The sequence below is a fragment of the Salmo salar genome, chromosome ssa09 (genome assembly GCF_905237065.1).
Source record: "Salmo salar chromosome ssa09, Ssal_v3.1, whole genome shotgun sequence".
Classification (NCBI taxonomy): Eukaryota; Metazoa; Chordata; class Actinopteri; order Salmoniformes; family Salmonidae; genus Salmo; species Salmo salar.
The window spans coordinates 101174968-101190604 of record NC_059450.1 but is presented as its reverse complement, the minus strand read 5'-3'; the positions used below and the strand labels follow the sequence as shown (position 1 = coordinate 101190604).

Below are 15637 nucleotides of genomic sequence, written 5' to 3'. Positions count from 1 at the left end.
GGCTGCCATAGGGTCTCAGAAGGCGGTAAAAAGCTGAATCGTGGCTTTGCAGGCTCTGGCTGAAAAAAAGTAGCGCGTTTGGGTAGTGGCTGGTTACAGTACTGTGAGACTCAGGCTCGTGCCCGCTTTGTTTACTTTCCTCTGTTTAGCTAAAAGGAGATTCCCGGTCGGAATATTATCGCTTTTTTACGAGAAAAATGGCATAAAAATGGATTTTAAACAGCGGTTGACATGCTTCGAAGTACAGTAATGGAATATTTAGATTTTTTTTGTCACGAATTGCGCCATGCGCGCGACCCTGATTTACCATTTCAGATAGTGTCTGGGACGCACGAACAAAACGCCGCTATTCGGATATAACGATGGATTATTTTGGACCAAACCAACATTTGTTATTGAAGTAGTAGTCCTGGGAGTGCATTCTGACGAAGACAACAAAAGGTAATCAAACTTTTATAATAGTAAACCTGATATTGGTGAGTGCTAAACTTGCCGGGTGTCTAAATAGCTAGCCCGTGATGCCTGGGCTATGTACTTATAATATTGCAAAATGTGCTTTCACCAAAAAGCTATTTTAAAATCGGACATATCGAGTGCATAGATGAGTTCTGTATCTATAATTCTTAAAATGATTGTTATGCTTTTTGTGAACGTTTATCGTGAGTAATTTAGTCAATTCTTAGTGAATTCGCCGGAAGTTTGCGGGGGGTATGCTAGTTCTGAACGTCACATGCTAATGTAAAAAGCTGGTTTTTGATATAAATATGAACTTGATTGAACAAAACATGCATGTATTGTATAACATAATGTCCTAGGGTTGTCATCTGATGAAGATCATCAAAGGTTAGTGCTGCATTTAGCTGTCTTCTGGGTTTTTGTGACATTATATGCTAGCTTGAAAAATGGGTGTCTGATTATTTCTGGCTTGGTACTCTGCTGACATAATCTAATGTTTTGCTTTCGTTGTAAAGCCTTTTTGAAATCAGACAGTGTGGTTAGATAAAGGAGAGTCTTATCTTTAAAATGCTGTGAAATAGTCATATGTTTGAAAAATTGAAGTTTTTGTATTTTTGAGGAATTTGTAATTCGCGCCACGCCTATCATTGGATATTGCAGCAGGTGTTCCGCTAGCGGAACGTCTAGATGTAAGAGGTTAAGGTTATGTGGACTGCACTAGAGCCGCCATAAGCAGGAGTTGCCCACCCTACCCTCCCTTTTGTTTTTGTTTGTTTTTGTTTAGGAGCATTCGGAGTCTGCACCTTTGGGGGGGGGTACTATCACGTCCTGACCATAGTAAGAGGTTATTTTCTATGGTAGAGTAGGTCAGGGCGTGACGGGGGTGTTTTGTGTTTTCTATGTTTTGTATTTCTATGTTTAAGTTCTAGTTTTTCTATTTCTATGTTGGGTTTTTTGGGTTGATCTCCAATTAGAGGCAGCTGGTCCTTGTTGTCTCTAATTGGAGATCATATTTAAGTAGGGGTTTTTCTTCCTGGGTTTTGTGGGTTATTATATTTTGAGTAGTGTTTGTTTCTCAATGCGTCACGGTTTGTTGTTTTGTCAATTCAGTTATTTATGTATTGCAAAGTTTCACGGATTAAATAAAATGTGGAACTACAACCACACTGCACTTTGGTCCGCTCCTTTCGACAGCCGTGACAGTCACGCACAAAGTACATGTCCTAACCAACTTGCCAAAACTATAGTTTGTTAATAAGAAATTTGTGGAGTGGTATGTAAACTTCTGACTTCAACTGTGTATATATATAGGTCCATTATCTTTTCTATTTGGATTAAGTTGTTTAAATTGAACACTGAAAAGATGTATAGTATAAGAAATTTTTAAAATGGAGTATGCTATTTTCAATGGCGTTAAGAGAGCGTTTCCCAAACTCGGTCCTCTGGACCCCAAGAGGTGCACAATTTGGATTTTGCCCGAACACTACACAGCTTTAACAAATGATCTAAGCTTACATGTAATGGACAGAGAGACAGAGACCCAGTACTCTACCTACATGTAATGGACAGAGAGAGACACAGTACTCTACCTGCATGTAATGGACAGAGAGACAGTACTCTACCTACATGTAATGGACAGAGAGACAGTACTCTACCTACATGTAATGGACAGAGAGACAGAGACACAGTACTCTACCTGCATGTAATGGACAGTGTTTCATCTGCGTGGATCACAAGCTCTTCTTTGGGGCTGTCAAGGGTGGGCGGAGTCATAGAATAGCCAATCACCAACCCTGAGGGAACAAAACAAAGTCATATGATTGGACGCTGACACTCAAAACACTGATTTGATGAGAAACAGATTCCCACAAAGCTCAATTAGTGTGTATTGATTTAAAAAGACTCTGTCAAACCCACTTAGTGTCACGCTGAACAGGAACTCAACCCGACAGGATGTACCAACCAAAGCTGTCAAATGTTATTCATGTCTGTGCCTCGATCTAGGTTGGGCAAAATTAAAGATGGCGGTGTTCGCTTTAGCAATCTCACTAGTATAAAGACCTCCTCCATTCCTGCCATTATTGAAAGAGATTGTGATACCTCACATCTCAAAATAGGACTACTTAATGTTAGATCCCTCACTTCAAAGGCAGTTATAGTCAATTAACTAATCACTGATCATAATCTTGATGTGATTGGCCTGACTGAAACATGGCTTAAGCCTGATGAATTTACTGTGTTAAATGAGGCCTCACCCCCTGGTTACACTAGTGACCATATCCCCCGCGCATCCCGCAAAGGCGTAGGTGTTGCTAACATTTATGATAGCAAATTTAAATTTACCCCAAAAAAACAACAACGACGTTTTCGTCTTTTGAGCTTCTAGTCATGAAATCTATGCAGCCTACTCAATCACTTTTTATAGCTACTTTTTACAGGCCTCCTGGGCCATATGCAGCGTTCCTCACTGAGTTCCCTGAATTCCTATCGGACCTTGTAGTCATCGCAGATAATATTCAAATTTTTGGTGACTTTAATATTCACATGGAAAAGTCCACAGACCCACTCCAAAAGGCTTTCGGAGCCATCATCGACTCAGTGGGTTTTGTCCAACATGTCTCTGGACCTACTCACTGCCACAGTCATACTCTGGACCTAGTTTTGTCCCATGGAATAAATGTTGTGGATCTTAATGTTTTTTCTCATAATCCTGGACTATCGGACCACCATTTTATTACGTTCGCAATCACAACAAATAATCTGCTCAGATCCCAACCAAGAAGCATTAAAAGTCATGCTATAAATTCTCAGACAACCCAAAGATTCCTTGATGCCCTTCCAGACTCCCTCTGCCTACCCAAGGACGTCAGAGGACAAAAATCAGTTAACCACCTAACCGAGGAACTCAATTTAACCTTGCGCAATACCCTAGATGCAGTTGCACCCCTAAAAACTAAAAACATTTGTCATAAGAAACTAGCTCCCTGGTATACAGAAAATACACAAACTCTGAAGCAAGCTTCCAGAAAATTGGAACGGAAATGGCGCCACACCAAACTGGAAGTCTTCCGACTAGCTTGGAAAGACAGTACCGTGCAGTATCGAAGAGCCCTCACTGCTGCTCGATCATCCTATTTTTCCAACTTAATTGAGGAAAATAAGAACAATCCGAAATTTATTTTTGATACTGTCACAATGTTAACTAAAAAGCAGCATTCCCCAGGAGAGGATGGCTCTCACTTCAGCAATGATGAATTCATGAACTTCTTTGAGGAAAAGATCATGATCATTAGAAAGCAAATTACGGACTCCTCTTTAAATCTGCGTATTCCTCCAAAGCTCCGTTGTCCTGAGTCTGCACAACCCTACCAGCACCTAGGATCAAGGGAGACACTAAAGTGTTTTAGTACTATATCTTTTGACACAATGATGAAAATAATCATGACCTCTAAACCTTCAAGCTGCATACTGGACCCTATTCCAACTAAACTACTGAAAGAGCTGCTTTCTGTGCTTGGCCCTCCTATGTTGAACATAATAAACGGCTCTCTATCCACCGGATGTGTACCAAACTCACTAAAGGTGGCAGTAATAAAGCCTCTCTTGAAAAAGCCAAATCTTGACCCAGAAATTATTTAAAAAACTATCGGCCAATATCGAATCTTCCATTCCTCTCAAAAATGTTAGAAAAAGCTGTTGCGCAGCAACTCACTGCCTTCCTGAAGACAAACAATGTACACGAAACGCTTCATTCTGGTTTTAGACCCCATCATAGCACTGAGACTGCACTTGTGAAGGTGGTAAATGACCTTTTAATGACGTCAGACCGAGGTTCTGCGTCTGTCCTCGTGCTCCTAGATCTTAGTGCTGCTTTTGATACCATCGATCACCACATTCTTTTGGAAAGATTGGAAACCCAAATTGGTCTACATGGACAAGTTCTGGCCTGGTTTAGGTCTTATCTGTCGGAAATATATCAGTTTGTCTCTGTGAATGGTTTGTCCTCTGACAAATCAACTGTACATTTCGGTGTTCCTCAAGGTTCCGTTTTAGGACCACTATTGTTTTCACTATATATTTTACCTCTTGGGGATGTCATTCGAAAACATAATGTTAAATTTCACTGCTATGCGGATGACACACAGCTGTACATTTCAATGAAACATGGTGAAGCCCCAAAATTGCCCTCGCTAGAAGCCTGTGTCTCAGACATAAGGAAATGGATGGCTGCAAACTTTCTACTCTTAAACTCGGACAAAACAGAGATGCTTGTTCTAGGTCCCAAGAAACAAAGAGATCTTCTGTTGAATCTGACAATTAATCTGGATGGTTGTACAGTCGTCTCAAATAAAACTGTGAAGGACCTCGGCGTTACTCTGGACCCTGATCTCTCTTTTGAAGAACATATCAAGACTGTTTCAAGGACAGCTTTTTTCCATCTACGTAACATTGCAAAAATCAGAAACTTTCTGTCCAAAAATGACGCAGAAAAATTAATCCATGCCTTTGTTACTTCTAGGTTGGACTACTGCAATGCTCTACTTTCCGGATACCCGGATAAAGCACTAAATAAACTTCAGTTAGTGCTAAATACGGCTGCTAGAATCCTGACTAGAACCCAAAAATGTGATCATATTACTCCAGTGCTAGCCTCCCTACACTGGCTTCCTGTTAAGGCAAGGGCTGATTTCAAGGTTTTACTGCTAACCTACAAAGCATTACATGGGCTTGCTCCTACCTATCTTTCCGATTTGGTCCTGCCGTACATACCTACACGTACGCTACGGTCACAAGACGCGGGCCTCCTAATTGTTCCTGGAATTTCTAAGCAAACAGCTGGAGGCAGGGCTTTCTCCTATAGAGCTCCATTTTTATGGAATAGTCTGCCTACCCATGTGAGAGACGCAGATTCAGTCTCAACCTTTAAGTCTTTACTGAAGACACATCTCTTCAGTAGGTCCTATGATTAAGTGTAGTCTGGCCCAGGGGTGTGAAGGTGAACGGAAAGGCTGGAGCAACGAACCGCCCTTGCTGTCTCTGCCTGGCCGGTTTCCCCTCTTTCCACTGGGATTCTCTGCCTCTACCCCTATTACGGGGGCTGAGTCCCTGGCTTACTGGTGTTCTTCCATGCCGTCACTTGAGTGGGTTGAGTCACTGACGTGGTCTTCCTGTCTGGGTTGGCGCCGCCCCTTGGGCTGTGCCGTGGCGGAGATCTTTGTGGGCGATACTCGGCCTTGTCCCGGGATGGTATGTTGGTGGTCGGAGATATCCCTCCAGTGGTGTGGAGGCTGTGCTTTGGCAAAGTAGGTGGGGTTATATCCTACTGGTTTGGCCCTGTCCGGGGGTTTCATCGGATGGGGCCACAGTGTCTCCTGACCCCTCCTGTCTCAGCCTCCAGTATTTATGCTGCAGTAGTTTAGTGTCGGGGGGCTAGGGTCAGTTTGTCACATCTGGAGTATTTCTCTTGTCTTTTCCGGTGTCCTCTGTGAATTTAAATATGCTCTCTCTAATTCCCTCTTTCTCTTTCTTTCTTTCTCTCTCTCGGAGGACCAGAGCCCTAGGACCATGCCTCAGGACTACCTGGCTTGATGACTCCTTGCTGTCCCCAGTTCACCTGGCCGTGCTGCTGCCCCAGTTCCAACTGTTCTGCCTGCAGCTATGGAACCCTGACCTGTTCACCGGACGTGCTACCTGTCCCAGACCTGTTGTCCCAGACCTGCTGGAACCCTGACCTATTCACCGGACGTGCTACCTGTCCCAGACCTGCTGTTTTCAACTCTCTAGAGACAGCAGGAGCGGTAGAGATACTCTCAAAGATCGGCTATGAAAAAGCCAACTGACACTTGCTCTTGTGTTACTGACTTGTTGCACCCTCGACAACTACTATGATTATTATTATTTGACAATGCTGGTCATTTATGAACATTTGAACATCTAGGCCATGGGCTGTTATAATCTCCACCCAGCACAGCCAGAAGAGGACTGGCCACCCCTCATAGCCTGGTTCCTCTCTAGGTTTTTTCCTAGGTTTTGGCCTTTCTAGGGAGTTTTTCCTAGCCACCGTGCTTCTACACCTGCATTGCTTGCTGTTTGGGGTTTTAGGCTGGGTTTCTGTACAGCACCTTGTGATATCAGCTGATGTAAGAAGGGCTATATAAATACATTTGATTTGATTTGATTATATTACACGTAGCTAGCTCAGGGCTGTAAAATATAAAGATATAGAGGTACACACACAGGGCATTCGGAAAGTATTCACACCCCTTCACTTTTTCCACATTTTGTTACGTAACAGACTTATTCTAAAATGATTAGGAATTGTTATATTTTTATTTTTATTTTTTTTTACCCCCTTTTTCTCCCCAATTTCGTGATATCACAGTCTTGTCTCATCGCGGCAACTTCCGTACGGACTCAGGAGAGGCGAAGGTCGAGACCCATGCGTCCTCCGAAACACAACCCAACCAAGCCGCACTGCTTCTTGACACAGCGCACATCCAACCCGGAAGCCAGCCGCACCAATGTGTCGGAGAAAACACCGTACACCTGAAATAGCGTACACCTGGCGACCTAGTAGTGGAGTCTGTCCTAAATGGTTTACTATTACCTATATACAGTAGTGGAGTCTGTCAGCTTTCAACACCATGGTGCCCTCCAACTGGGTCACTTGGTCTGAAGCCCTCTCTGTGCAACTGGGTCCTGGACTTCCTGCCGGGCCGCCCCCAGGTGGTGAAGGTAGGAAACAACATCTCCTCTTCACTGATCCTCAACACTGGGGTACCTCAAGGGTACGTGCTCAGCCCCCTCCTGTAATCCCTGTTCACCCATGACTGCGTGGCCAAGCACGTCTCCAATTCAATCATCAAGTTTGTAGATGACACAACAGTAGTAGGCTAATGACGAGACAGCAATGAGACAGCCTATAGGGAGGCGGTGAGGGCCCTGGTGGAGTGGTGCCAGGCAGATAACCTCCTCCTCCTCAACGTCAACAAAATGAAGGAACTGATCGGGGTCTTCAGGAGACAGGGTCGTGCTCTCTCTCCTATCCCATCGACGGGGCCGCAGTGGAGAGGGGCAATAGCTTCAGGTTCCTCGGTGTGCACAAACTGAAATGGTCCACCCACACAGACAGCATGGTGAATTAGGCGCAACAGCGCCTCTTCAACCTCAAAAGGCTGAAGCAATTTGGCTTGTCACCTAAAACCCTCACAAACGTTTACAGATGCACCATTGAGAGCATCCTGTCGGGCTGTATCACCGCCTGGTACGGCAGCTGCACCGTCCGCAACAGCAGGGCTCTCCAGAGGGTAGTGAGGTCTGCCCAAAGCATCACCGGGAGCAAACTACCTGCCCTCCAGGACATCTATAGCACCTGGTGTCGCAGGAAGGTACCCCCCCCCCCTTGTTTTTACACTGCTGCTACTCGCTGTTTATTATCTATGCATAGTCACTTCACCCCTACCTACATGTACAAATTACCTCGACTAACGTGTTCCCCCACACATTTATTCGGTACCGGTACCCCTTGTATATAGCCTCGTTATTGTTATTTTATTGTAAAAAAATGTTTTACTTTAATTTATTTAGTAAATATTTTCTTAACTCTATTTTCTTAACTGTGTGGTTGGCTTGTAAGTAAGAATTTCACGGTAAGTTCTACACCTGTCGTATTCGACGCAAGTTACAAATAAAATTAGATTTGAAGATCATCAAGGAGCTCAGCCACCCGAGCCATGGCCTGTTCACCCCACTATCATCCAGAAAGCGAGGTCAGTACAGCTGCATCAAAGCTGGGACCGAGAGACTGAAAAACAGCTTCTATCTCAAGGCCATCAGACTATTAAATATCCATCACTAGCCAGCGACCACCCTATTACTCAACCCTGCACCTTAGAGGCTGCTGCCCTATGTACATAGACAGAAAAGTGGTAACTTTAATCATCTTTACATAATTATTTACCCACTATATGTATATACTGTATTGTAGTCATGGCTCATCCTGTATAACTACTGCTGTACACACTTTATCTATTCATATACTGTCCATACTGTCTATACACACCATCCTATATAACTACTGTCTATACACACCATCCTATATAACTACTGTCTATACTGTCTATACACACCATCCTATATAACTACTGTCTATACTGTCTATACACATCATCCTATAAAACTACTGTCTATACTGTCTATACACACCATCCTATACAACTACTGTCTATACACACCATCCAATATAACTACTGTCTATACTGTCTATACACACCATCCTATATAACTACTGTCTATACACACCATCCAATATAACTACTGTCTATACACACCATCCTTTTTAACTAGTGTCTATACACACCATCCTATATAACTACTGTCTATACTGTCTATACACACCATTCTATATAACTACTGTCTATGCACACCATCCTATATAACTACTGTCTATACACACCATCCAATATAACTACAGTCTATACTGTCTATACACACCATCCTATATAACTACTGTCTATACACACCATCCTATATAACTACTGTCTATACTGTCGATACACACCATCCTATATAACTACTGTCTATACTGTCTATACACACCATCCTATAATTAACTACTGTCTATACACACCATCCAATATAACTACAGTCTATACTGTCTATACACACCATCCTATATAACTACTGTCTATACACACCATCCTATATAACTACTGTCTATACTGTCGATACACACCATCCTATATAACTACTGTCTATACTGTCTATACACACCATCCTATAATTAACTACTTTCTATACTGTCTATACACACCATCCTATATAACTACTGTCTATACACACCATCCTATATAACTACTGTCTATACACACCATCCTATATAACTACTGTCTATAATGTCTGTACACACCATCCTCATGTTTCTTTTCCAGAAGGGTAACAGGTACAAAACCATCAAATGCAGACAAAGATGTCCCCACCACCCCCTCCCGCTTCGCTTCGCACCTACCCACCTAACCCCTCCACCCCCACACTGAAGAAAGCATGCCTCCGACCCAGCAACCAAAATCGCCTATCAGTCCCCCAGCCACCCACCCACCCACCCTGAGCCCCCCCCCCTTAGATTCCCCCAATCCCCCCCCCCTGCCTCCCCCACAAGACCAGAGACACCCCTCCCCCATGGGCCTGAATGCAGAGAAAGTAACAAAAGTCCAAATATATACAGTGGGGGAAAAAAGTATTTGATCCCCTGCTGATTTTGTACATTTGCCCACTGACAAAGAAAGGATCAGTCTATCATTTTAATGGTAGGTTTATTTGAACAGTGAGAGACAGAATAACAACAACAAAAATCCAGAAAAATGCATGTCAAAAATGTTATAAAATGATTTGCATTTTAATTTAATTGTGAGGTTGTTACTAACCACTTGGGGGGGGGGGACTATGTCATTTCAGACACACCATTTGAGGGTAATTTCCCATGGAAAATGCTATTAGTCCTCCGCCAATTTTCAGAAAAGCCCAAGCTACTTATCTTAGTCATTCTCCTCCTTCATAATTGAGGTATTTAGAAAGGTGGAGAGATTCATAAAGACTCTCTGACACAGACACGTACTAGAGGGGCTGTGACATAAGAGACAGATAAGATCAAAACCACATTAATTATTTGGTGCGCTGACAGAACAGCACTAGGATGATTTCACAAACATCACTTACGGACTTCATGATAATGACAATCCAGTTGTTTTCTTGACGGCCAGGACATTGTACACACACCACATTCCTCACACACATCCTGCTGCCCACGGAGCAACAATAGAGACATGGCCATGTGATGTAAATATTTTATGCTCAGCCACAGAGTTAGAGTTGTTTAGGGTTAGTTAGAGTTTATCTCAGTGGCAGCTCAGCCTGTACTCCTATTAGCACGGAGTAGGCAATAAGTAGGGAAAAGGGGGAAACCAAGTCAGTTGTACAACTGAATACATTCAACTGAAATGACGCTGACATGGCAGCTCTGCTTCTAGCTCCTAAGCAACTTTGTATTTATTTGTGTGTTATTTCTTACATTATTAGACAAGAATGTTTTTTTTGTGTGTGTTATTACATACAGCCGGAAATAACTAATGTTCAGTCTCTGGACAATAAAGTAGATGAGGTCAGGAAGAAGATCTCCCTCCAGAGAGACATCAGGGCCTGTAACATACTCTGTTTCACAAAATCATGGCTCTCTCCAGATATACTGTCCTCGTCCATACAGCCAGCTGGGTTCTCAGTGCATCATGCAGATGGGAATAAAGGCGGCGGTGTATGTTTCATGATTAACTACTCATGGTAATTGTGATTGTTATAACATACAGGAACTCAAGTCCTTTTTTCACTAGAATACCTCACAATCAAATGCCGACCGTACTACCTCCAGAGAGAATTCTCTTTGGTTATAGTCACAGCCGTGTATATTCCCCCTCAAGCCAATACCATGACGGCCCTCAAGGAACTACACTGGACTTTGTGCGAACTGGAAACCACATATCCTGAGGACGCATTTATTGTAGCTGGGGATTTTAACAAAGCAAATTTGAGGAAAACGCTACCGAAGTTCTATCAACAGATTGACTGTAGTACTCACGCTAGAAAACATTCGACCACTGCTACTACCCCTTCTGGAATGCCTACCAGGCCCTCCCCCGCCCCTCCCTTCTGCAAATCAGATCACAACTTCATTTTGCTCCTCCCTCCTATAGGCAGAAACTCAAAAATGAAGTACCCATGCTGTGGACTATTCAATGCTGGTCTGACCAATTGGAATCCATGCTTCAAGATTGTTTTGATCACGCGGGCTGGGATATGTTCCGGGGTAGCCTCTGAGAATAACATTGACATATACACGGACACGGTGACTGAGTCATCGGGAAGTGTATAGGGAATGTTGTTTCCACTGTGATTATTAAAAACCTACCCAAACCAGAAACCGTGGATAGATGGAAGCATTCACACAAAACTAAAAGCTCGAACCACCACATTTAACCATGGCAAGGTGACTGGGAATATGGTCGAATACAAACGGCCGCTCCCAAGGACTGTGGGCTCTCCTTCTCCGTGGCCGATGTGAGTAAGACATTTAAGCATGTTAACCCTCGCAAGGCTGCCGGGCCAGATGGCATCCCTAGCCGCGTCCTCAGAGCATGTGCAGACCAGCTGGTGGAGTGTTTACAGACATATTCAATCTCTCCCTATCCCAGTCTGCTGTCCCCACTTGCTTCAAGATGCCAACCATTGTTCCTGTACCCAAAAAAGCAAAGGTAACTGAACTAAATGACTATCATCCTGTAGCACTCACTTCTGTTATTATGAAGTGCTTTGAGAGGCTAGATAAGGATCATATCACCTCTACCTTACTTGACACCCTAGGCCCACTTAAATGTACCTACCGCCCCAATAGATCCACAGACGATGCAATCGCCATCACACTGCACACTGCCCTATCCCATCTGGACATGAGAAATACCTATGTAAGAATGCTGTTCATTGACTACAGCTCAGCCTTCAACACCATAGTACCCTCCAAGCTCATCATTAAGCTCGAGGCCCTGGGTCTGAACCCCGCTCTGTGCAACTGGGTCCTGGACTTTCTGACGAGCCACCCCCAGGTGGTGAAGGTAGGAAACAATACCTCCACTTCACTGATCCTCAATACAGGGGACCCACAAGGGTGCGTGCTCAGCTCCTTCCTGTTCTCCCTGTTCACCCATGACTGCGTGGCCACTCACCTCCAAATCAAATCATCAAGTTTGCAGACAACACAACAGTAGTAGGCTAATGACGAGACAGCAACGAGACAGCCTATCGGGAGGAGGTGAGGGCCCTGGCGGAGTGGTGCCAGGAAAATAACCCTCAACAATCAATCAATCCCTCAACAAAAGGAAGGAGCTGATCGTGGACTTCAGGAAACAGCAGAGGGAGCATGCCTCTATCCACACCGACGGGACCGCAGTGGAGAAGGTGGAAAGCTTGAAGTTCCTCAGCGTTCGCATCACTGACAATCTGAAATGGTCTACCCACACAGACAGTGCGGTGAAGAAGGTGCAACAATGCCTCTTCAAGGCTGAAGAAATTCGGTTTGGCCACTAGGACCCTCACAAACTTTTATAGATGCGCAATTCAGAGCATCCTGTCGGGCTGTATCACCTCCCGCAACGGCAAGGCTCTCCAGAGGGTGGTGCAGTCTGCCCAACGCATCATCAGGTGCACACTGCCTCCCCTCCATGACACCTACAGCACCCGATGTCACAGGAAGGCTAAAAAGATCATCAAGGATATCAACCACCCGAGCCACTGCCTGTTCACCCCGCTATCATCCAGAAGGCGAGGTCAGTACAGCTGCATCAAAGCTGGGATTGAGAGACTGAAAAACAAATTCTATCTCAAGGCCATCAGACTATTAAATATCCATCACTAGCCGGCGACCACCCTATTACTCAACCCTGCACCTTAGAGGCTGCTGCCCTCTATACATAGACATGGAATCACTAGTCACTTTAATGTTAACATACTGCTTTACTCATCTCATATGTATATACTGTATTCTATTCTACTGTATTTTAGTCAATACCACTAAGACATTACTCATCCTAATATTTATATATTTCTTAATTCCATTATTTTACTTTTAGATGTGTGTGTATTGTTGTGAATTGTTAGATACTACTGCACTGTTGGAGCTAGGAACACAAGCATTTCACTACACCCGCAATAACATCTGCTAAGTATGTGTACGTGACCAATAATATTTGATCTTCTGCATTTAACCGAACCCCTCTGAAATCAGAGAATTGCAGGGGGGCTGCCTTAATCGACATCATCTGCGCCTGGGGAACAGAGCACCACAACTTTACTGTGTGTTAAATCAATATGTTAGTAGTAGGTAGTAGTTAGGATGTAGTTTAGAGTCAGTTATAGTTGATCTCAGTGGAAGGCTGTATTCCTAGTAGCCTGGAGACAGCCATGAGAGCGCCACAACTTTACTGTGTATTGCAGGGTTCCCCAACTGGTGGCCTGCAACTGGTTTTATTTGGGCCCCCAAAGTCTTCTGAGCAAATGTTTCTATTTTATTTGTATGAAAAAAATGTAATTGTTGATCATGACTGTAAAAACACCAGGGCATCAGCTCCAAGTGATTTTAATTTAAAGAAATCTGTTCCCAAGTATTCCCAAGCATAATTGTTGAGCTGAATATCAGGAGTGAGTCAAAGAACTCCACTTCCCAGAGTGCACCAGCAGCAGCAAACCGGCTGCTTGTCACCTGATCAATCATTTTCACTGATTTGGAGCACCTGTGAAGGCATGGAGGGCGGCAGTCATTCAGAAGAACAAACTTCAGAGGGAAAACTCCAAGTTCACTCACAGGTTCAGTCCAAAGACGCCAATGGTAAAAGGCTTAAATGGTTAATTCATCTTAGTTAGTTAGAATGTTATTTAAATGTTTAAACTAATTTAAGTTCATTAAAATGTTTAATTAAGATGGTAAGTTTTTGTTCTCTCTTTAAAGGTTTACAACCTAATTTATTGGCTACTTTACTGGCTAAATTACTGGACAGACCAATCAACTGAAGGCAAACTAAAAATAAAAAAGATTGAGTTGGAAAATTGAGTTGTCCCTGTGTCCTTTGGATGGTGAACAAGAGGAGGACTTGACAGTTGTAAACCACGCGGAGCGGCCTGGCCCTGAGGATAAACGGCTTCAGATCCAGAAATAAGCTGTTGACGCAGAGGAAGTCAAGATGGCGGAAGATGTCCTGGGGAAGTCGGTCCAGCAGCTCAAAAAGGAGAGGACCACTGCAAAAAGCAGCTTCACCAGACAAGCCAACTTAATTTCAAGAGGAGCAAGCAGCATGCTTCAAGTGGAGTTAAAGGAGGAATTCGCTAAGCTTTCAGATTGTTTCAGAAAGATGCTCGATGCCAACGATGACTACAGGATTGGACTGGAGGCTGACATGACTGAGGATGAGGAACCAGGTCTTAATGAACAGCAAGAGGCTGACATTGATAGATCTGTAAATGAAGGTGAAACAAAGTTGGTGGAAATAAGAGACATTGTTCAAACAAACCTGTGGTCGAGGTATGGAAGGAGTGAACTTCTTGTGGCAATCCTGGAAGCAGAAAAAGCCAATGATAAAGCGGCTTATGTACCAGTGGAAAGTGCCAATTTAGAGGGCTATGAAGTGCACCTCGCTCTCTTGGACAAGAAGATAAAAGAGACAATCTCAGCAATGTCATCATGGGAGCGATGGATCCCTGTAGAATTAAAGGACGAATTAGATGGAAGAGTCAAGGACGTAAGAGCATTCTACTACAGGCTTGAGTTAAGGAGACCTGAATTTGCCACTGCACGGACGACCAATGAGCGAGGCACAGGAGTGAAACTACTACCCCAACCGGCAACATCCACACCAATAGTGAGAATAAAGCCAATCTCTCTACCTATCTTCAATGGAAGCAGGAGAGAATATCACAGATGGAGGAAAGACTGGGAAAGCCTGCAAAAGCAGGGAGAGCCATCCGGATCAACTGAAGTTAAGAAAATTAAACTCCTGGAGAGTGTGGATGACAAAATCTCAAAAGACCTCAGACTTTCAACCTACACCACTGCCGATGACATGTTCAGAGTCCTGGAGAACAGGTATGGCAACAAGTCAACCATCATTGTGGAAATCCTGGAAGAGCTGGAGAAGATGCCACATGTGAAAGGGAACCAACCAAGAAAGGTCATTGATCTCATACAGTCAGTGAGTGGAGAAGGCTCTAGCAGATCTCACAGAGTTAGGAAACTCTGGAGCCATAAATAACCCACTGGTAATTAGATCCATTGAAAGCAAGTTGCCTGATTTCATTAAAAGAGACTGGGTTATGTTCATGGTTGAACCCAGAAACGATGTCACATCAGACAACCACTTTGTCATGCTCTTGAAGTTCCTGAAAAGTCAAGAAGGAATACTGGAGAGACTCGAACAGCTCAGAACTGAGGAGAAGGTGGAAAAATCGGATTGTTTGGACAAGAAGTATGACAGAAAGATTGCCTCAACAAAAACCACATGGAAAGAAGAGCTTGATGAGGTATGTGGTGTATGTGGTGATAGTGGGCACAACAACAAGATCTTCTTCTGTAGAAAGTTCAAAAGACTTA

General features: G+C 43.7%; 1 protein-coding gene across 2 annotated transcripts in view; it reads right to left on the bottom strand.

Annotated features, from left to right (window-relative positions):
- LOC106612321 (vascular endothelial growth factor receptor 3) overlaps positions 1–15637 on the bottom strand; it is a 787633-nt gene that overhangs the window by 647482 nt on the left and 124514 nt on the right. For both annotated transcript variants that reach the window (XM_045724268.1, XM_045724267.1), the window contains exon 2: positions 2153–2249. In XM_045724268.1, the coding sequence (XP_045580224.1) occupies positions 2153–2249 (97 nt within the window). The remainder of the gene's footprint in view (positions 1–2152; positions 2250–15637) is intronic.